Below are 16269 nucleotides of genomic sequence, written 5' to 3' on the forward strand. Positions count from 1 at the left end.
CACTTATAAAATGTTGATCTGGAAAGTAATTTAAGCTGGAAAACCATTATTACTTATCACTTTTTAGACAGACAATAACCCAAAGCACAGTTCATGGCAATCTGAGCTATGCGATCATAAAGTTATTTGCTCTCAGTAACACAGTCAGTAATACAGTGAAACAGATCATTTCAACCTATTATAAAAAAGCAATTATGACTAAGCAGTAGCACACAAGTATATGTCACAAACAGTTTGAAACTAGGAATTAGAACAAAGCTACACACATTAAAAAACTCTGACTGAAAAAGGTAAGAAACAAAAAGCCAAGAAAATAGAACAGTCTGTCCATAAAGCCATAGAATAACCTACTTATTTACAATCTGGATAAAGTTATTGCTCTTTTTCCCCAATAGGAATTAACATCTCACACATCCCCATAGCTCAGTAAGCAGTAACTTTTAGGTCACACAAAGTATCGTAATCAATTTCATACATATGCAATGAGGAAAAAACTAAAAACACTCAGAACAAAATGCTGAGAACACAAATAAGATGTAGTACATCTTGAAATACTTGCAAGTATGAAATGTACTGCTGGAAAATAGAAGCATAGTACATATGCTGTGTATGAGAACAATCCATAAAACAGCCTGAATCAATAAAGAAAAATCCACTGACTGCAAAGGCTTTCTGCTGTCCTTTACTCCCATATAGCAGGATTTCTTCAGTTACACTGGTTCCAGTTATATCTGCATCAATGATCTGTTTTTCTCATGAACACCCTCTCTTAAAGGACAATATTTATGTTTCAATAAGAAAAGGATTCCCAAATGAAGCAAAGCAGCAGAGAAGAGTAACTACTATAAGGTATGGTGTACTGGTCATGCCATGAATTCTAGGTGAGATGTTCCCCGTATGGTTTGTTCAGTTTCCAAACAATTCATGTAACACCCCCTTCCTTACCCTAGAAGCAAGTAAGCCAGCCCCAGAACATGGAAACCAATAGCACAGATTAATATTCCTGGTCAGCTCTAATCAATATCTGAAAACGACTTACATGGAAGGCAAATTGCCCTGAGAAGTCATACATGCCACAGGAATGCATTAAACTCAAGGTATTCCGGACCGCTTCAGGACTCAGTACTCTTTCACCGGTGATTGGGCAAAAGCCACCGTTAGCCAGAGTTGCTGCCATCACACTTGCCGACTCACAAGTTACTTCTATTGAGCAAAGCTTATGAAAAAGAAATAGAGATTATAAGAACCGACACTTCTAGCACAATAAGGCCAACTACAGCAGGATCAACAACATGTCTCTATAGGAATAACATTTCATAAAATAACCTGCAGCATAACATTTGTTACAGGTGATGCTAGTAGCATCAACTAATAAGGTCTGAATCTTCCTACGATAAAGATCCCAGCAACAGTGTCTGTAAGCCCTCTGAATAGTTTGGGATAGTATTTTACATGGGTTAGTGTCTCCATCTGATTCCTCCCCCCGCCCCCCATTATGTTCCATTGAGAGAGGAAGAGGTCTGGAAAAAATCTCAGTATTTTGCATCTGCTTAAATGGCAAAGCCACAGAATGACTGGTTTTTTCAACTTCAGTTTGTTTTGTGTGGCTTTTTTTTAAGCCTTAGAAGACCACACACATCTATTAAAAGTACATGTTAAAGCTGCAGACTCTAGCACATGCAAGTCTTAATGGCAGCACTTCCTGCTGATGCAGCCTTATTTCACCTTTCTCTCATATATGCTTTTTGATATATTCATTACAGAACTACACCATCGTTTCTCCCAGGATCCCTGCTTCAGTACAGACTATACATACTTTGGTGACACATCAGGAAATGTGATATGATGCCATCACCTGATGCTGCCTCATTTCTGCAGAAACCAAAAGATAAGCTGGTTTCAACCTGAAGCTGAAATGCTACTCTGAAAAGTAAACAAACTAGTGCTTGTATTCTTGCTTTTGCCAAACAGTCATTACATGATACTTCATGAAGTTACCTAAGCCAAGTTTGCATGAGTAGTTACTACCTGGAATTCTTATTTTCCGGGTGCCAAACTCAATACATCCTAGTCCAATCAACTGGAGTTGCAAATCAAGAGATTGTCAGAGACGCATCTAAAATGGCAACTGTGTTTTAAACATATGAAGTATTACACAATATCACCTACTTTGAAAAAAAGTGTTTCTAGGTTCTCAGTTTAAGCACCTGCATTTTGTACCTCTGTTCTCTAAAATGAGAATAATCCATCCTCACTTTACAGAGACAATAGGAAAATAAATTTATTCCTGTTCAGAAAGTTCCCAATTACACAAGGGAGGAAGGAGCACTACAGAAAACACAAAGAAAAGAAATAACTAAGCCCTTTAAGTAGCATCTTAACAGTGTTGGAAAGTAAGCATTGTATAGTGACAAGAAAAGAAAACAGAATTGCTGCTCATGTACGAGCTGCCCTTTTCTGAGTATGGAGTGAAAAGGGGATTTTGTAAGGGGCGGGGGGGGGGGGGGGAGAGAAAAAGAATGACATGGAGTGATGGAATTAGAGATCATAAAGCACGAAAACAAGGCCAGATTAAAATACATCAGAGAAGTTAGCTTTGGCATCTCTTAGCTTATAAATAGCTTTGCACTCAGAAGCGTATCAGAACTTGAGGCAGTGGGATAGGAAGCATTTAAAAAGCACGTTTAAACAGTAAATTCAAATAAATTATTAGGTTTGTTCTGTAATAACAGAATTTCAGAGTAGACTATGAGCTTGTACCTAGGTTAACCAAGGGCTAATCTCATATATCTAACTTCATAAACAGTCATTCAATGTAAAGATTAGAGCAGGTGCATCCCAATAAAAAAAAAATTGCATTAAAAAATATTGTTTAGAATTTGTGTAAGTAAGAGTAAGTCTCATGAATCAAAGAGAGATTCATTTTGAGAACTAAACTTTGGATTTTTTTTCTTTTTAAACTATCCCAGACGGATTGAATCAGTAATACAACTTGAACTGCCTCTTGAGAGTGGCATGCTCCAGAGCTAATCAAGTTGCGAATGTTTCAACATTAGGAAACTCTCACTGAGGAAATACCTCACACTTGCCAAGTTCTCATTTTGTGACAGTTGAAAATAACTTCCTGAAAGTGAAAACAAAAAAAAAAAAGGGGGGGAGGAGGGGAGAATATATATGGCTAGATTCTTTGTTTTACTCCTAAGCACTGAATGAAAGAGAAAGGAGGAGATACACATACCATTTCATTTGTAACACTACCCTTGAGCTTACAACAGAGCATGCACATACTATTTCAGTTACACACAGAGTTTAAAGTACTTCACAGTACAATAAAAACCGGCAACCCAAAGAAGCAAAAATGTTGTCAAAGTCATTAAAACAAGACATTTTAAGCTTCTAACTACTAGTGTTTTAAAGACTAGTGCTAGTTTGCATTAGCAATACAGACACCTAAGTACATCACCTAAACAAGCCTGGATACATCAAATGTACATCATCCATTTCCAAACAGAGTTTAACAGAAGCTGACAAGTTTAACTATAAGCCATTAAAACCTTCATATCTATAGACAAATCAGCTTCTACTGCTTATAAAAGTAATTCTAAGTCTATAATGAGTCTCAATTTTAAAGTCAGTTACCTGAAAATAGAAGTCTAGTATAGCAACCATATCCGTGCCTTCGGGAAAGCACTGAGGAAGAACAATAAAGAGAGTCTTTAGGTAAAATTATGTGGGTTTTTTTTAAATATTGCTTTTAGAGAGACATAAATTAAGCTATATTCTTGTGAGCCTATTACACACTAGGCAGATTAAAAACAAATATTTATTTAAATGTAACAAGTAGAAATATTAAATCATGTCAGATTTCAAAATAAGAGTACAATGAGGTCAGCAAGTTAGGTATTAAAGTATTTTTCAGTAGAGCTTTCTATGTCTTTAAATAAGCAAGCTGCAAAATGGATCTAGGAGTTCTATAAAGTCATCTGTACTGCACAGATTATGCTTTTTATGATAAATAAAAAAAATTACCACAGCTATTACACAGAAAAAACATTAACAAGTATTCTATTAGAATGACGTAAGTATCACACATTCTAAATGACAGCATTTGGAGTAAAATTATGAAAACATATACAGTATTAGAATAATTTATGCCATATTGTACATTAAATAAATTAAAAATCTTCACAGACTATGACAAACACCCCACCACACAGCCTTCAAAATACAATAAACAAAAGAGATGAACCTTTTTTTCTTTCAAGTAATAGCCGATCGCAAAGTTTCTATCTCCACTCTCTCTTTCGGACTGGAACCTTAAAATAAATAAAACAAATAAACAAATAAGACAACACATCAAACTTTCAAAAAACTGTTGAACTTCAGAGACACATAATGTAATTCAATAAAGCTGCACGTAAAGGATACATTACTTCTGCACAGAAACATTCTACTAATGGGACAGAAATTGCCACAGAAGCTCACCCCAGTACAGCCAGTTGGAGTGAATTAGGTTTGACACCCGAATACACATGGTACTGGTTACCTACACACACATAAGCTGACTTGGAGATAAGGCAAAGAAGTGTAAGACCTGTCTCTCGGAAGCATTTCTAAAAAGGCAACAGTGAAATGAAACATCCCACAAGGAGCTGTAGTGAAAGGGTCGTTCACTGACAACACTGACCAAACTAGAGAGGAATCTGGGAATCACGCTGCAGGTCAAATAGCGACCGGACTGATGGCTGCACTGTTTATCTGATTATTAAGTTCAGGATGAAACCTAAAGGAGGAATCTGTACGGACACAAGGGTAAGTAATTCAGGAACAACACTAGTTATCTAATTCTGCTTCTCTGCACGGACATGCTCACTAGCGACCTGGAATCAACTCTGATATACGGAATCTTTATGATTTTTACCAGTGCTGCCTCAAAAACCCCTCAAGATTTTTGGAATGCTACACATTCTGCAAATGGGGGGAATTGTTTTAGAAAACATTTTAAACATGCAAAGTAAAAAAGCATAAAGGGTCCCAATTGTATAAAGTATGCTTTCAAAACATTTGATACGCAGCCATCAACATGCAGAGTTCAATTTTTAATATGAGTGCCAGGAAGAGAAGAGTTGCACTGACAGCTCTCACTGCCATAGCACCAACAGAGCACTAAGAGAGAATAATGACATTTCAAAGCAGCAACCAACACTTTTATCTGAGATTCGGACACAATGATGTCAGACACATGCACAACTTCAGTTCTTGTAAATTTTAAGCCAAAGACACCCCCTAATTATTCGGGATGAAATGACGGTTTCAGTGTAAATAACTAAACTTTGCTCTAAGGTCAATATACCAACTATCAATTGAGGCATTTTCCACCTAACTTCATGAAGTAAATAAAAAATACTTACGTAGCATTACTGAATCCAACATACTCATTACCAGCCATTTTATTCATGAATTGCATCACCTGTTAGAGACAGAGAGGAGGCAGAGAAAAGCATGCTAACATTTTCAGATATTTAAAACCTGTACCTGATAAACTTTCAATCCAGCCCTACCCTAAACCTTGTAACACAATTTTACAAATGCAATCCAAATCACTAAATGTTTAAACAAGCAAGTACAGATAAAAAGACAAAACATTTGAAATTACTAAAATTTCACTTGCAATTCCCTTGCCATCTTGAGACATTTACCACAGAATTTAGTTAAAAAAGGAATGTTATAACATTAACTTACGTAGTCAAATTTTTCTGCATTATTTGCTCCTTGCTGCAAGAAAAGAAAAAATAATTTACAAAAATTGTTAACATAAAAATAAGTTAGTTCAGTTAACAGTATTAGGATTTTTAATGCATATAACTAAAGTATGAGGCTAATTAAGAGTAAGGTACTACAATCATTTCACATATTAATGAAAAAAATTAAAGTGTTAGATAAGTAAATATTTAATTATCATTTAAATTAAATAATGCTATAAGACTTATCAAACAGCTGTACGTTGGAAATCAATTTAAACTGAAAAAGGTATGCTTTATTTTAAGTGCTCTCTATTCAACTTCTCACGTTTAGCATAAGTAAATGTAGTAGTTAAAGTAAAAAATACAAAAGTAACTACAATCAGGATAATGATAATGAAAACACTGACTTTTAATAGATTAGCAGCACAAAGGTATTCTTACATTACCAACAGAGCTGAGCATAGGACAGTTTAGGCTACTGAAGTTAAAATATTTCCATGACTAGTGCCCATACTAAGAATTTAGATTGAAGACTTAAAATAAAGTGTTACCCCTTACTATGAAAATAATTGCATTTAATAAAAAATATTTGATTTGATTAATATCTAGTTAATGTCCTACCTATTAAAAATTAAACAGTTAGAAAAAGAGAACTTCACATCACAAGCAGAGAGCATCACTGTGCTAACAGTGTAAGGAAAAATCTAAATCCAGCTTGGTAAGGATGCTAGTGAAACTTGATTCACAGGTTTGGTTGCTTTGTTTTTCCAGGGAGAAGCAGGGGTGTTATTTTGGGGCTTCGTCTCCCAATCCCTGTTTAAGAACATTCTCAAATTTAGTAGCTGTCAGTCAAAGTTGTATTAATTCTTTACAGGTCTCTGACAGGTGACCTTTCAAAAATTTCTATAGCAAGATGTTGAAAGAGGGGTGGGAGGTAAAACAATAGTGCATGATCTACTGGGGGAGATTTTAATTTTTTGAAGTAGCAAAGTTGATTTTTTTTTTTTTTTGAGGAAGTTTAAAAAACAATGGCATCACATATACAAGTGGAAGCAATATATCTGGAGAAGATTTTTTATAGATAATTTTAGTATTAATGATACTATTTAGAGAACAAAACTCTGTTTAACATATTTCAAACAATTCAAGACACTTGCACTGTTTTTAGTATGGGAATGGGGAATGAAGTGGAAAACACTGAAGCTTTATGTCAACCAGTATTTTACTTAGTGAAATGCGTAAAGCCAGTCTGATTTCCCACTCTGTATGTGGACTAGGGTGTTGCAGATAATCTCTGAAGCCCGTGCATCAGCTCCTCTACATGAGGATGTGCAGTCATACACGTACAATCACTAGCTGAAAGGAACATGACACTCTTTGGTCAAAATTATGCGCCAGTGGTTACCTTATGCTTAAAAGCTAATAACCTTACTCTTAAAGGCAATAATCTCTAGCTAATTTGCAGTTAGACAAAAAAAAATTCATTATACATTTCATCAAAATGTTCCTGTATAATATACCAGAACACAAGTCTTAAAAATTTAACTCCAAATCTGTTCAATGAAAAATAATTAAAAGAAGAAATTACCAACTTCATTGAACTGTTGCAGTTGTCAAAATATTCCATAGATCCTAATGCTGTAAAATATGTAACAACATTTAAACCACAAAAACCTTTTCAACCTTTGAAATGCACAATGAACATCTTTTTCTGGGAAAGTGGGTCAGCATTAGTTATGGGATGCTGCATTGATAATTGTATGGTTAGACATGTATAATAAATCGAAACAAGTTTTTTTGTTAAAAAAAAAAGAAAGAGGGAGAAAGGGATCATGCTTTCTACAAAAATATAAATACATAATACTTCACTTTCTTTTTTTGCCCAGTTGAAAAAAAATTCCTAGCCCTTCAACAAAAACCTGGCTTTAGTAGTAGCATATAAAATTGGTGGGCAAAAGACTCAACGCAAACCTTTTCCACATCCATTTGTTATTAAAAAAGGTTTCTGTTTAAAATTTATATCTAATCTCAAATTTTGGATGAAAATCTTCAGTATACTAACTCAGATGATGCATTTTCAGTCCTTGATGTTCCACACACTTGTATAGGTACTTTATATCAAACACAAAAGCGTTGCTACTGAAATTAGAGTGCTCATATACCTAAAACATTTGCCTAAGTCATCATATGACCAAGACCTCCATATAGATTTAGCATAATGCGTAACTAAAACAGAAAACTTTGCTTCCCCACACAAGATGACACCTAAAAAACCCAACAAAATAGTTTCCCTCTTTCAGCAGTTGACAGAGGTATGTTGCTCCTCCTAAAAAGCTGAAGAGACACAGAGGCAACATACATTGTACTATTAAAATCCGATTGCAAATACAAAATCCTATCATTAAGGACAGAGCAACTTTTTCATAATAAATAAAACAAAGATAAGAAACAAGAAAACATCTGTTCTTGCACAAGTGCTTCTTATTTATAGCTTGACTGTATAAGCTTATGAGGTTGGGGACGCTGCAACAGTATTTCTTAAAAAGCACTTTTAATTTAAGTTCAGATGCAATTCATCTGTCTAGGACATCAAAAGAAACGTTCCATGCACTAACTCCACGAACACTTAGTACACTTACTAGAACATATGTTCATATACACACTTACTGTATACATGCTTGTGTGTATATACATATGAAAACAACAATTCTAAATGAATACAAAATGAAATTGAAAATGTTAAGATTGAAGCAGTTTGATAAGCAGAAAATTCAAACTTGCAGAAGACAGCTCAATATAATTTTGTAAACACTTAAAACCACAATGGACACTACGGCTGTCAATCATCAATTTGAATTTTTTGACTGTGTCAGGTTTTAGTCATCTTCCCTTGTTTTGGGGGCTTTTGGTTTGTTTCGGTTTTTTGAAACAAGGTGTTTTTATTAGTAGTATTTCTACTATTGCATAGGTTGCATGCCTATATGTACATAGGACAGGAGAGACCCATGGATACTTACCAGAGCTTGCAACAACAAAACTAGGCAATATTTATTAGAAAAGTTGTTAATACTAGCCACTTTTCATTGATCAACATTCAGTGTTTATACAATTAGACCACATAAGCTCTTACCATGTGTCTCTTGTTAAAACAATTTTTCAATTTTGAATCTAAGCCAAGATAATAAAAACATATGGATCATGAGAAGTTTATAATCTTCTAATAATATAACGTTGCTTAGGAATTAATTTCTGGGGTCTTTTTAAGCCAAATGTATAACCTAACACTATACTGTGATGAAAACATCCAGGAAAAAAAAAAAATTGTAACACTATGTCAGAATGCAAGAAAACATTTTTTACATTTAGCTTTTCTATTAATGTCTTTATTTTAGTTTTCTGTACTTACACACATTTTAAATTGTATTTGTTAATCTGGGCCTGTTCTGCGAGAATTGGTGTCTCCACAGCTTAACATGCCACTTTCAACTCTGAAATACTTGAGAGCACACTGTCACAGACAGTATTTACTCACTAAGACCAATACTGTTTCTATTTCAAATATACATACAAATTATTTTTTTTGTCCCTCAGGTATTAATACTTGCCTATGTGACCACTGAATACGTGCCATTTCAAGTATCACTACTACATATTCTATGTTAAATAACATCCAATACATACGAGTTATAATAAAAAGCAAGTGCAGAATAACGTGAACATACGTTCTATCCAAAATTAGTTACTACAAGAAAATGAATAACCCAGGAAGAGAGGAAACTTCACAAAATAAAAGACAAGTATCTGGCAGAGAAGATCCCCACACCAACATGTTTTAAAGTGGTATGTATGTACATTTACACATCGGTCTGTCAGAAAAGGTAACTGTAGTGGGTAGCATAGAGCTCAATCTCTACTATTTCTTGTAACTATACTGTCAAATAAACCCAATACACCATGCATTTTCCCACCCCTCAAGTATTAGACCATAACTGTCTACATCTCCTAATTAACTGTATCCTGACAGCAAACAGACCCTTGGCACAGCTGGACAGGTTTTTTACCGCTCTCTGCCTCATTTATTTTATGACTTATCAGCATATTTTAAAAGCTCTGAAGTATATCGGATACACCTCTGTTTCGTACAAAAAATAAAAGCTTTCATTGAATTGAGTATTTTCAGGGTCAGCAAGATCAACATTTTCATTTTCTTGTACACCAAATTTTTGGCAAGGACTATGAGTACTGCTACGCCTCCCCAGCATGTCTAAATGCTTCCCACGTTAATTCACTAGCTAGAATACCTCCCTTCACCGAGCAGTCAAGCCCATCATCACTGGCTGCGTAAGACTGTCCATGTGGTCCTCAGCACTTTAAAGGATTTACATACACTGGATTTGCCCAAGCCTTTGCCGTTACACTAAGAATACTTTTATCTACAGATGGGTCTTGAAGCATACAATAAAAATGACTTAAGATTAATCCCTTGTCCTCTAGTAATTCCTTCCACAGACATCAGCCACCTTCTACATATTTCGCTCTGGACCCTTCCTCTTCACCCCATTTGGACCTCTAATGCACCACCCTCCCCAGTCAGTAAAGATACATGGAAGTTGGCAAGTGCTGACACAACCACTGATACTCCTCGAGTTGACACGCTTTGAGAATTCAGTTTAAGATTTAAGAAAAAACAACAGATCAAAGCATTAAGATCTGTCATACTACAGGCAATGAAGACTTTTCCCAGTTCATGTGATACAGAGAAAGCTGCGTGGTTACAGAGCACTAAATCTGTACTAAATTTGGAGAGGAGCTGAATCTTCTTTCAAGTACCTGTCTTTTCTTGGAGACATCAAAGATTTTATTGTTTTATCTCATATCGCTTTTCCACAAACTCCTGTAATTGTCACTACAATTTTCTTCTGATAACAATTATTTGAAAATTGTTATAACTAGGTAATTTATATACCTAGTAATAAAGGCAAATGGCTGTATGACTACAAACAAGGGAAAAGGTCCTTAGGGTTTTTTGAAAATTTTATTTCATTAGAACTGGCCCACAGGATGTCCTTATGCCAAAGGATTTTTATTGTAGATACATGCTCTAAATTGCTGGAACAGTCTGTGAGGTGTAACGCAAGCAGTTAGAACAGAGTCATGAGTTAAGGCACCAAAATGTAAGTACATCATAATTCCAAGCACATGACAGCAAGAGAATCATTTAAGCCTGTAGAAGATAACTCCAAGCATCATCTCTTATCCACAAGTAATCATAATTTACGTCAGATTCTAAGGGCAGCTGTGTGCAAGATCCTGCATACTGCTAAATTCAGCACAACATATGTACATTTTGAAAGACTTCTTGTATCAATTTCTCAGAAAGAAATAAAATAATTAATATCAAAGGAGGTAAAAGCGTTCTTAACACTGAAACACAGCAGCAATCTTATGATAGGTATCAACATGCTATCATTAGATAAATGTCATACATGGTGAATTCCACCATGTTTAATAATCTCCTAATTTTCTTGGACTCTGGGAGCCATACATAGTCTTCAAGATATGGACGTAACACCTTAAATAAACAGAATGAACGCAGAGGAACTGAGGGCAAGACATGGGTTAATGAAGACACCTTCTCCAGACAAAAAAAAAAGGTCTTAGATTAGATTAAATATAAATGTGGATTACTTAAATCACTTAATAGTTAGTAGGAATATCATTAAATTGCAGATGGTAAAGCAGTTACTTCACAAAAAATTCAACTATTAAGTAACTTTGTGCCTGTGACCCTCTATGTAATTTTCTCCAGAGTATGTTTAATTTAGTTAGTTATTCAAATGATAAATGGTATCTTAGTGGAAGCAGTACATAAAGTGATCTACATTTTAATCACACTGAAAACAAACAATGGAATGTGATAAGTATGATATGCGTCCATTAGACGTGCAGTTACCACATGCAAAAATGTTAGTGCAATGCAATATTCTTAAAAAAAAATACAGAAAAAAACCAATAAAAAACACTCAGCAAAAACAATCCCCCAACCTTCTAACAAATACCACAATTGCATGCAGTAAACAAACCCATGTTGTCTATTCAGAAGTACACCATTTATCAAGAACTATGCGCCTTCTGCAGGAGGCACATGCTTGCGTTTTGCCTTATGACTGGTAGGGCATGTTGTAGTAGGACTAACATTTTGACATTTCAGACAAATGTGTTAAGTCAAATTTTAAAATTCACTGTTATCCAAGTGAATTTCAATGCTCAGTCAACCTTTAAAAAAAAAAAATTAAATGTGAGTAAATTTACCTGTCATACTTAAGGCCATTTTCTTTCACCTACAGCTATTAAAGATAAATGTCTTTAAGCAGGAGTTCTTATACCTTCTTTAAATATAAAATAACAGAAAATCATGATCTAAGTAATTTTAAAATCAACAATTTGGAAACAGGAGGTAGGAAACACACTGTAGCTAGTGGACTTCAAAACATAACCAAGACAAAGGCTGTAAAAAAGATTTTTAGACCTCTGAAGTAACAGTATTAAGTTTTCTACTTCAAAACTGCAGGGGACTGACATGTTCCTCCAATTCTAAGCAGATACTCTTAAAAAAAAAAAAAGTTTTTTGTACCAGTGGCTACCAAAAAAGGTAGAAAATACAAGTAAATCTGGCAAACATTAGCATTACATGGAACTTATGTCATTTACAACTTCAAGAGATATATACAGCTATTCTAAGAAAAAATAAAATACAGCTTTCCAAAAGTCACAGATCATGGACTAACGACATTAAGGCATTATTCAGCCATGGTTTACTCAGCAAAACATGAGTAACTGTTTCCAAACATACTTATTTAAGACAGCCCATTTAACATCCCAACAGAAACTACATAACATAGAAGCTAAGCATCGTTTAGTTGTACAGTATGTTAATAGTGGACAAATTCAGTATTAAGACTGACGTGCGAGTATATCTACATTGCTCCTGTACAAAGTATAGGATCTTCCATTTCTTCTGCACAGCAAGGAATACTCTTGTAACTTGATGCTATATAGAAGCATTAGACATTCAGAAAAACATTTCTAAGTGCCATCAAATACATTCCTGAGGACATACTCCTAGCGTTTAACAAGTATCAGGCAATTCTCTCAAGAGAATTGTTGTGCAGTTAAAGAAGGAAACGAAATGAAAGTAAAAACACTCAGGAAAGAGTCTTTCAGCTGCACTGTTACTTTTTAAAAACTGCTAGTCTAATATTGCGTTTGGTTGGAAGTATTACTATTTCCAAAACATCAGAGCTTGTCTACCTGCTAATGAGTAAACTGCCATCAGATACTACACACATAAAATGAAAACAGTTCAAAATCTGCACAAGACACTTTTTCTACATTCTACTGAAATACTCTGAGAGAAACTGAAAATGAACTTTTTACCTTGATTAAAGACGTGATGACAATTGCTCCAGCATTCACCATAGGGTTATGAGGCCTGTCTGTGAAATATATTTTCAATTACAAATATATCCCAAGACACATTTGTCAAACAAAACCAGTCAAAAGTTTAAGTGAAAAATTATAAATATTTATGTATGACTTCAAGCTATGATTATGGAACATAATTCTAAATTAAAAATATTGTAATCCAACATTATATACATTTTTTTTTTAATTCTGAGCAAAGTATTTTACAGCTTAGAACACACTTGACCTAATGCTGCTTAACAGTACAGTAAGTCAATCAATTTAACTTACTTTGTAAATGACTTGCATATATCTGCTATAAGTTTTTCTATTTATTACTAATCTCCGTATTAACAGTATTTTTGCATTCCTAGCCATTTTTGGCTGCTCCTGTGCAGGAATTACCTGATTTTTCTTTTTCCAGAAAAGCTTTCCTTATCAGCTGTCTTACTTATCCCAAATATAAGTTTTCATTTATCAATATCTACCTCCTACGGTTATCTTTTTTTTTTTATTAACATTTTTGCTATTGCCTTCTAACTAGGCTGTTGATTTTTGAGGACTCTGGTGTCTGAAAACCTCATCCAATTCTCAATATATTAATATTGTGACAGGTTTGAATTCTTCTTTTTATTTGCTGTTACTCTGTTTAAAAAACATTTTAAAAACACACAAAGTATTCACTATTTTTACACGTTATAAACACTTGCACACTAAAAGGAACTTAAGATGATTGCTTTTTGGAGGTTAGTCAGATATTCACAGTATATCATGAAATTTTTTCCCACGAAAATTATGCTGGCCATGGTCAATGGCACTTAGCCATCCATGACTAGCAGATAATCTCCCAAAACTAACCTTCTCAAGTTCCTTTCAGTATTTTTCAGAAAGTCAATATCAAAAAGAACATTTAAGAAAATCAAGTTATTCTATTGGTGAAAAGGGAGGGCCAATACCTTCTGTCCAAAAAAACTGAGGCTCCTCTAAAATACAAAGTTAATGTCTATATACTATTTTTAAAGTTGTTAGTGCCATTCCTCATCTCTCTGAAGCAGACTCACAAATTTCTCTGATTTCATCTGATTGTACTTAAGATCCACCTATTAACAAACATTCTGTTCTACTCATGTATCAATAACGCAAGCAACTTGGGTCAAATACATTTGACTTTTGATTAAAATCAGATTCTGAGTAGGAATCTCTTTCTTACAGCTTCTTCTCATCAACATCAGGTATCATTTCAGTCCATAAACATCTTAACTTAATCATATACAGCTCATTCTGAAAGTATTTTTATAAATGTTTTGTTCTTCATTCTTCTGCATATCTCTATGGTTTCAATCTGGCACACAGTATAAAGCAAAAAAAAAAAAAAGTTCCCAAACCCCCTGATCACATCTATATTTGGATAAAAAGGATGAGCAATGTTTATTTAGCATTCAGCAACTCAAAAGCTTATCGATGTGGTAAGTCTGCACACAAAATATAGCCTCAGAAACTCTGTTGCATCTCATTTCCTTGAAGATGTCACCACTTACCTTCAATCTAACAAGGCATTCTTGGTTACCTTTTCCTCTACTCTGAAGATGCCTGTCTCTCATTGCTTAACATCTAAAACTGGCCACTTTACAACCAACACATCACTGTGTGCTGCCCTCACATGAAGAATGGCAAGAACCTTCTGAGGAAATGAAACACGGACTTTGCTGAACGTGCTTCTGAAATGAACTTGTGGTTGTTCCGCCCTTGACCAGCTGGCAAGGAACAATCATTGCGTGAGCCTTAACAGCTAAGGGAAAGTACAGCAGTTAGTCTTACCACACACTACCAAAAGCTCTTTGAAGGTCTCTCCTACTGCTGCCTAAGTCCAGCACATCACAGAGCTGAGTAGGACACCTTCCATTAATCCACTGCTGCCTCTTCTAATCAGAATAAACCCTGTCAGGTTATCCAGAACCCAGGAAAGCAATTTTCACTACTATCTGGGTAGCACCAGATAACACTATCCAAACACTTCCTATACATAGATATCGGTAATTGACAGATAACCCTTCTCTCTTGCCACAATAGCTACAGGCTGCCTAGAGAGGTGGCAGATGTCTCAAGCCAGTCAGTGCTTAAGAGGCATTTGGACAATGCCCTTAACATGCTTTAACTTTTGGTCAGCTTTGAAGTGGTCAGCCCTGAAGTGGTCAAGTTGGACTAGATGATTGTTGTGGGTCCCGTCCAACTGCAATATTCTATTCTATTCTATAATGAATAACCTCTCCACAGACTTAAGGTATACTGGCCTTAAAAATCTGACATTCTGAAAGATTCCTGCTAATTTCAAAAGAAGAGATGTCTTCCACTCCCGTCAATAAGACTTCCATTCCCAGGTACTTTTTCACCTCTTAGGGACATATAGGTTCTGACGCTACATTAATTTTTAAGCAAAGGCCTCTTTATCAAGCAGCAGCAACTACTGATTTACCTCAGAGTAGGTGCTATCAGCAAATGGATTCCACATTGTATAACAACAAGGAATGAAGATTGGTACTGTGATTGCAACAATTTGCCAAAGAGGTGAACAAATTCATCAATCTTTAGAAAGAAGTATCAAACTCTGCAAAGCTAATGGACACACATCACTAAAAACACACACATACACATACATTCTCTCTATATAATCAAATAATAAAGGCAGTGATCTGCTCAAATCTTCTATGTAGCTTCTCTGTAAGTCTCTTATATTGCTGTATCATCTCATTATACTTTGGAGTAAATTCATTTTTATCCTTAATGAAAAGCACAACTTTAACTGCAGTGCCCTGATTAAGTCTAGCACAAAGATTTGTCTCTTGCATAAACAACCTGCCTCTGAACAGTAAATATACTCTTCACCAATACAGCACGCTTTTTCCTGTGGGAAGGAGAAATTTGTCTAGAACAGCCTTTACAGAGAGAACTGCAATATATTTATCAGATATATCTAAATTAAAAATAAAAGAAAATATAATTTATTTAGTTACCTAAAAAACTCTCCACTGGACATCACTACTGAATAGTGAGAAATATGTGG

General features: G+C 34.9%; 1 protein-coding gene across 4 annotated transcripts in view; it reads right to left on the reverse strand.

The window, feature by feature from the left end:
* The window catches only part of GLS (glutaminase), a 61735-nt gene that overhangs the window by 25360 nt on the left and 20106 nt on the right, over nucleotides 1-16269 (reverse strand). For 2 of the 4 annotated variants that reach the window (XM_086751142.1, XM_086751143.1), the window contains exons 7-12: nucleotides 13182-13240; nucleotides 5743-5775; nucleotides 5412-5470; nucleotides 4250-4316; nucleotides 3640-3690; nucleotides 1040-1216 (exon numbers count right to left, since the gene is read on the reverse strand). In XM_086751142.1, the coding sequence (XP_086607268.1) occupies nucleotides 1040-1216; nucleotides 3640-3690; nucleotides 4250-4316; nucleotides 5412-5470; nucleotides 5743-5775; nucleotides 13182-13240 (446 nt within the window). Of the gene's footprint in view, nucleotides 1-1039; nucleotides 1217-2028; nucleotides 2116-3639; nucleotides 3691-4249; nucleotides 4317-5411; nucleotides 5471-5742; nucleotides 5776-7332; nucleotides 7383-13181; nucleotides 13241-16269 lie in introns of those variants that run through there. The other 2 variants (XM_086751144.1, XM_086751145.1) reach the window with 2 other exon arrangements.

The sequence above is a fragment of the Chlamydotis macqueenii genome, chromosome 6, assembly GCF_036417535.1.
Source record: "Chlamydotis macqueenii isolate bChlMac1 chromosome 6, bChlMac1.mat, whole genome shotgun sequence".
NCBI classification, from domain to species: domain Eukaryota; kingdom Metazoa; phylum Chordata; class Aves; order Otidiformes; family Otididae; genus Chlamydotis; species Chlamydotis macqueenii.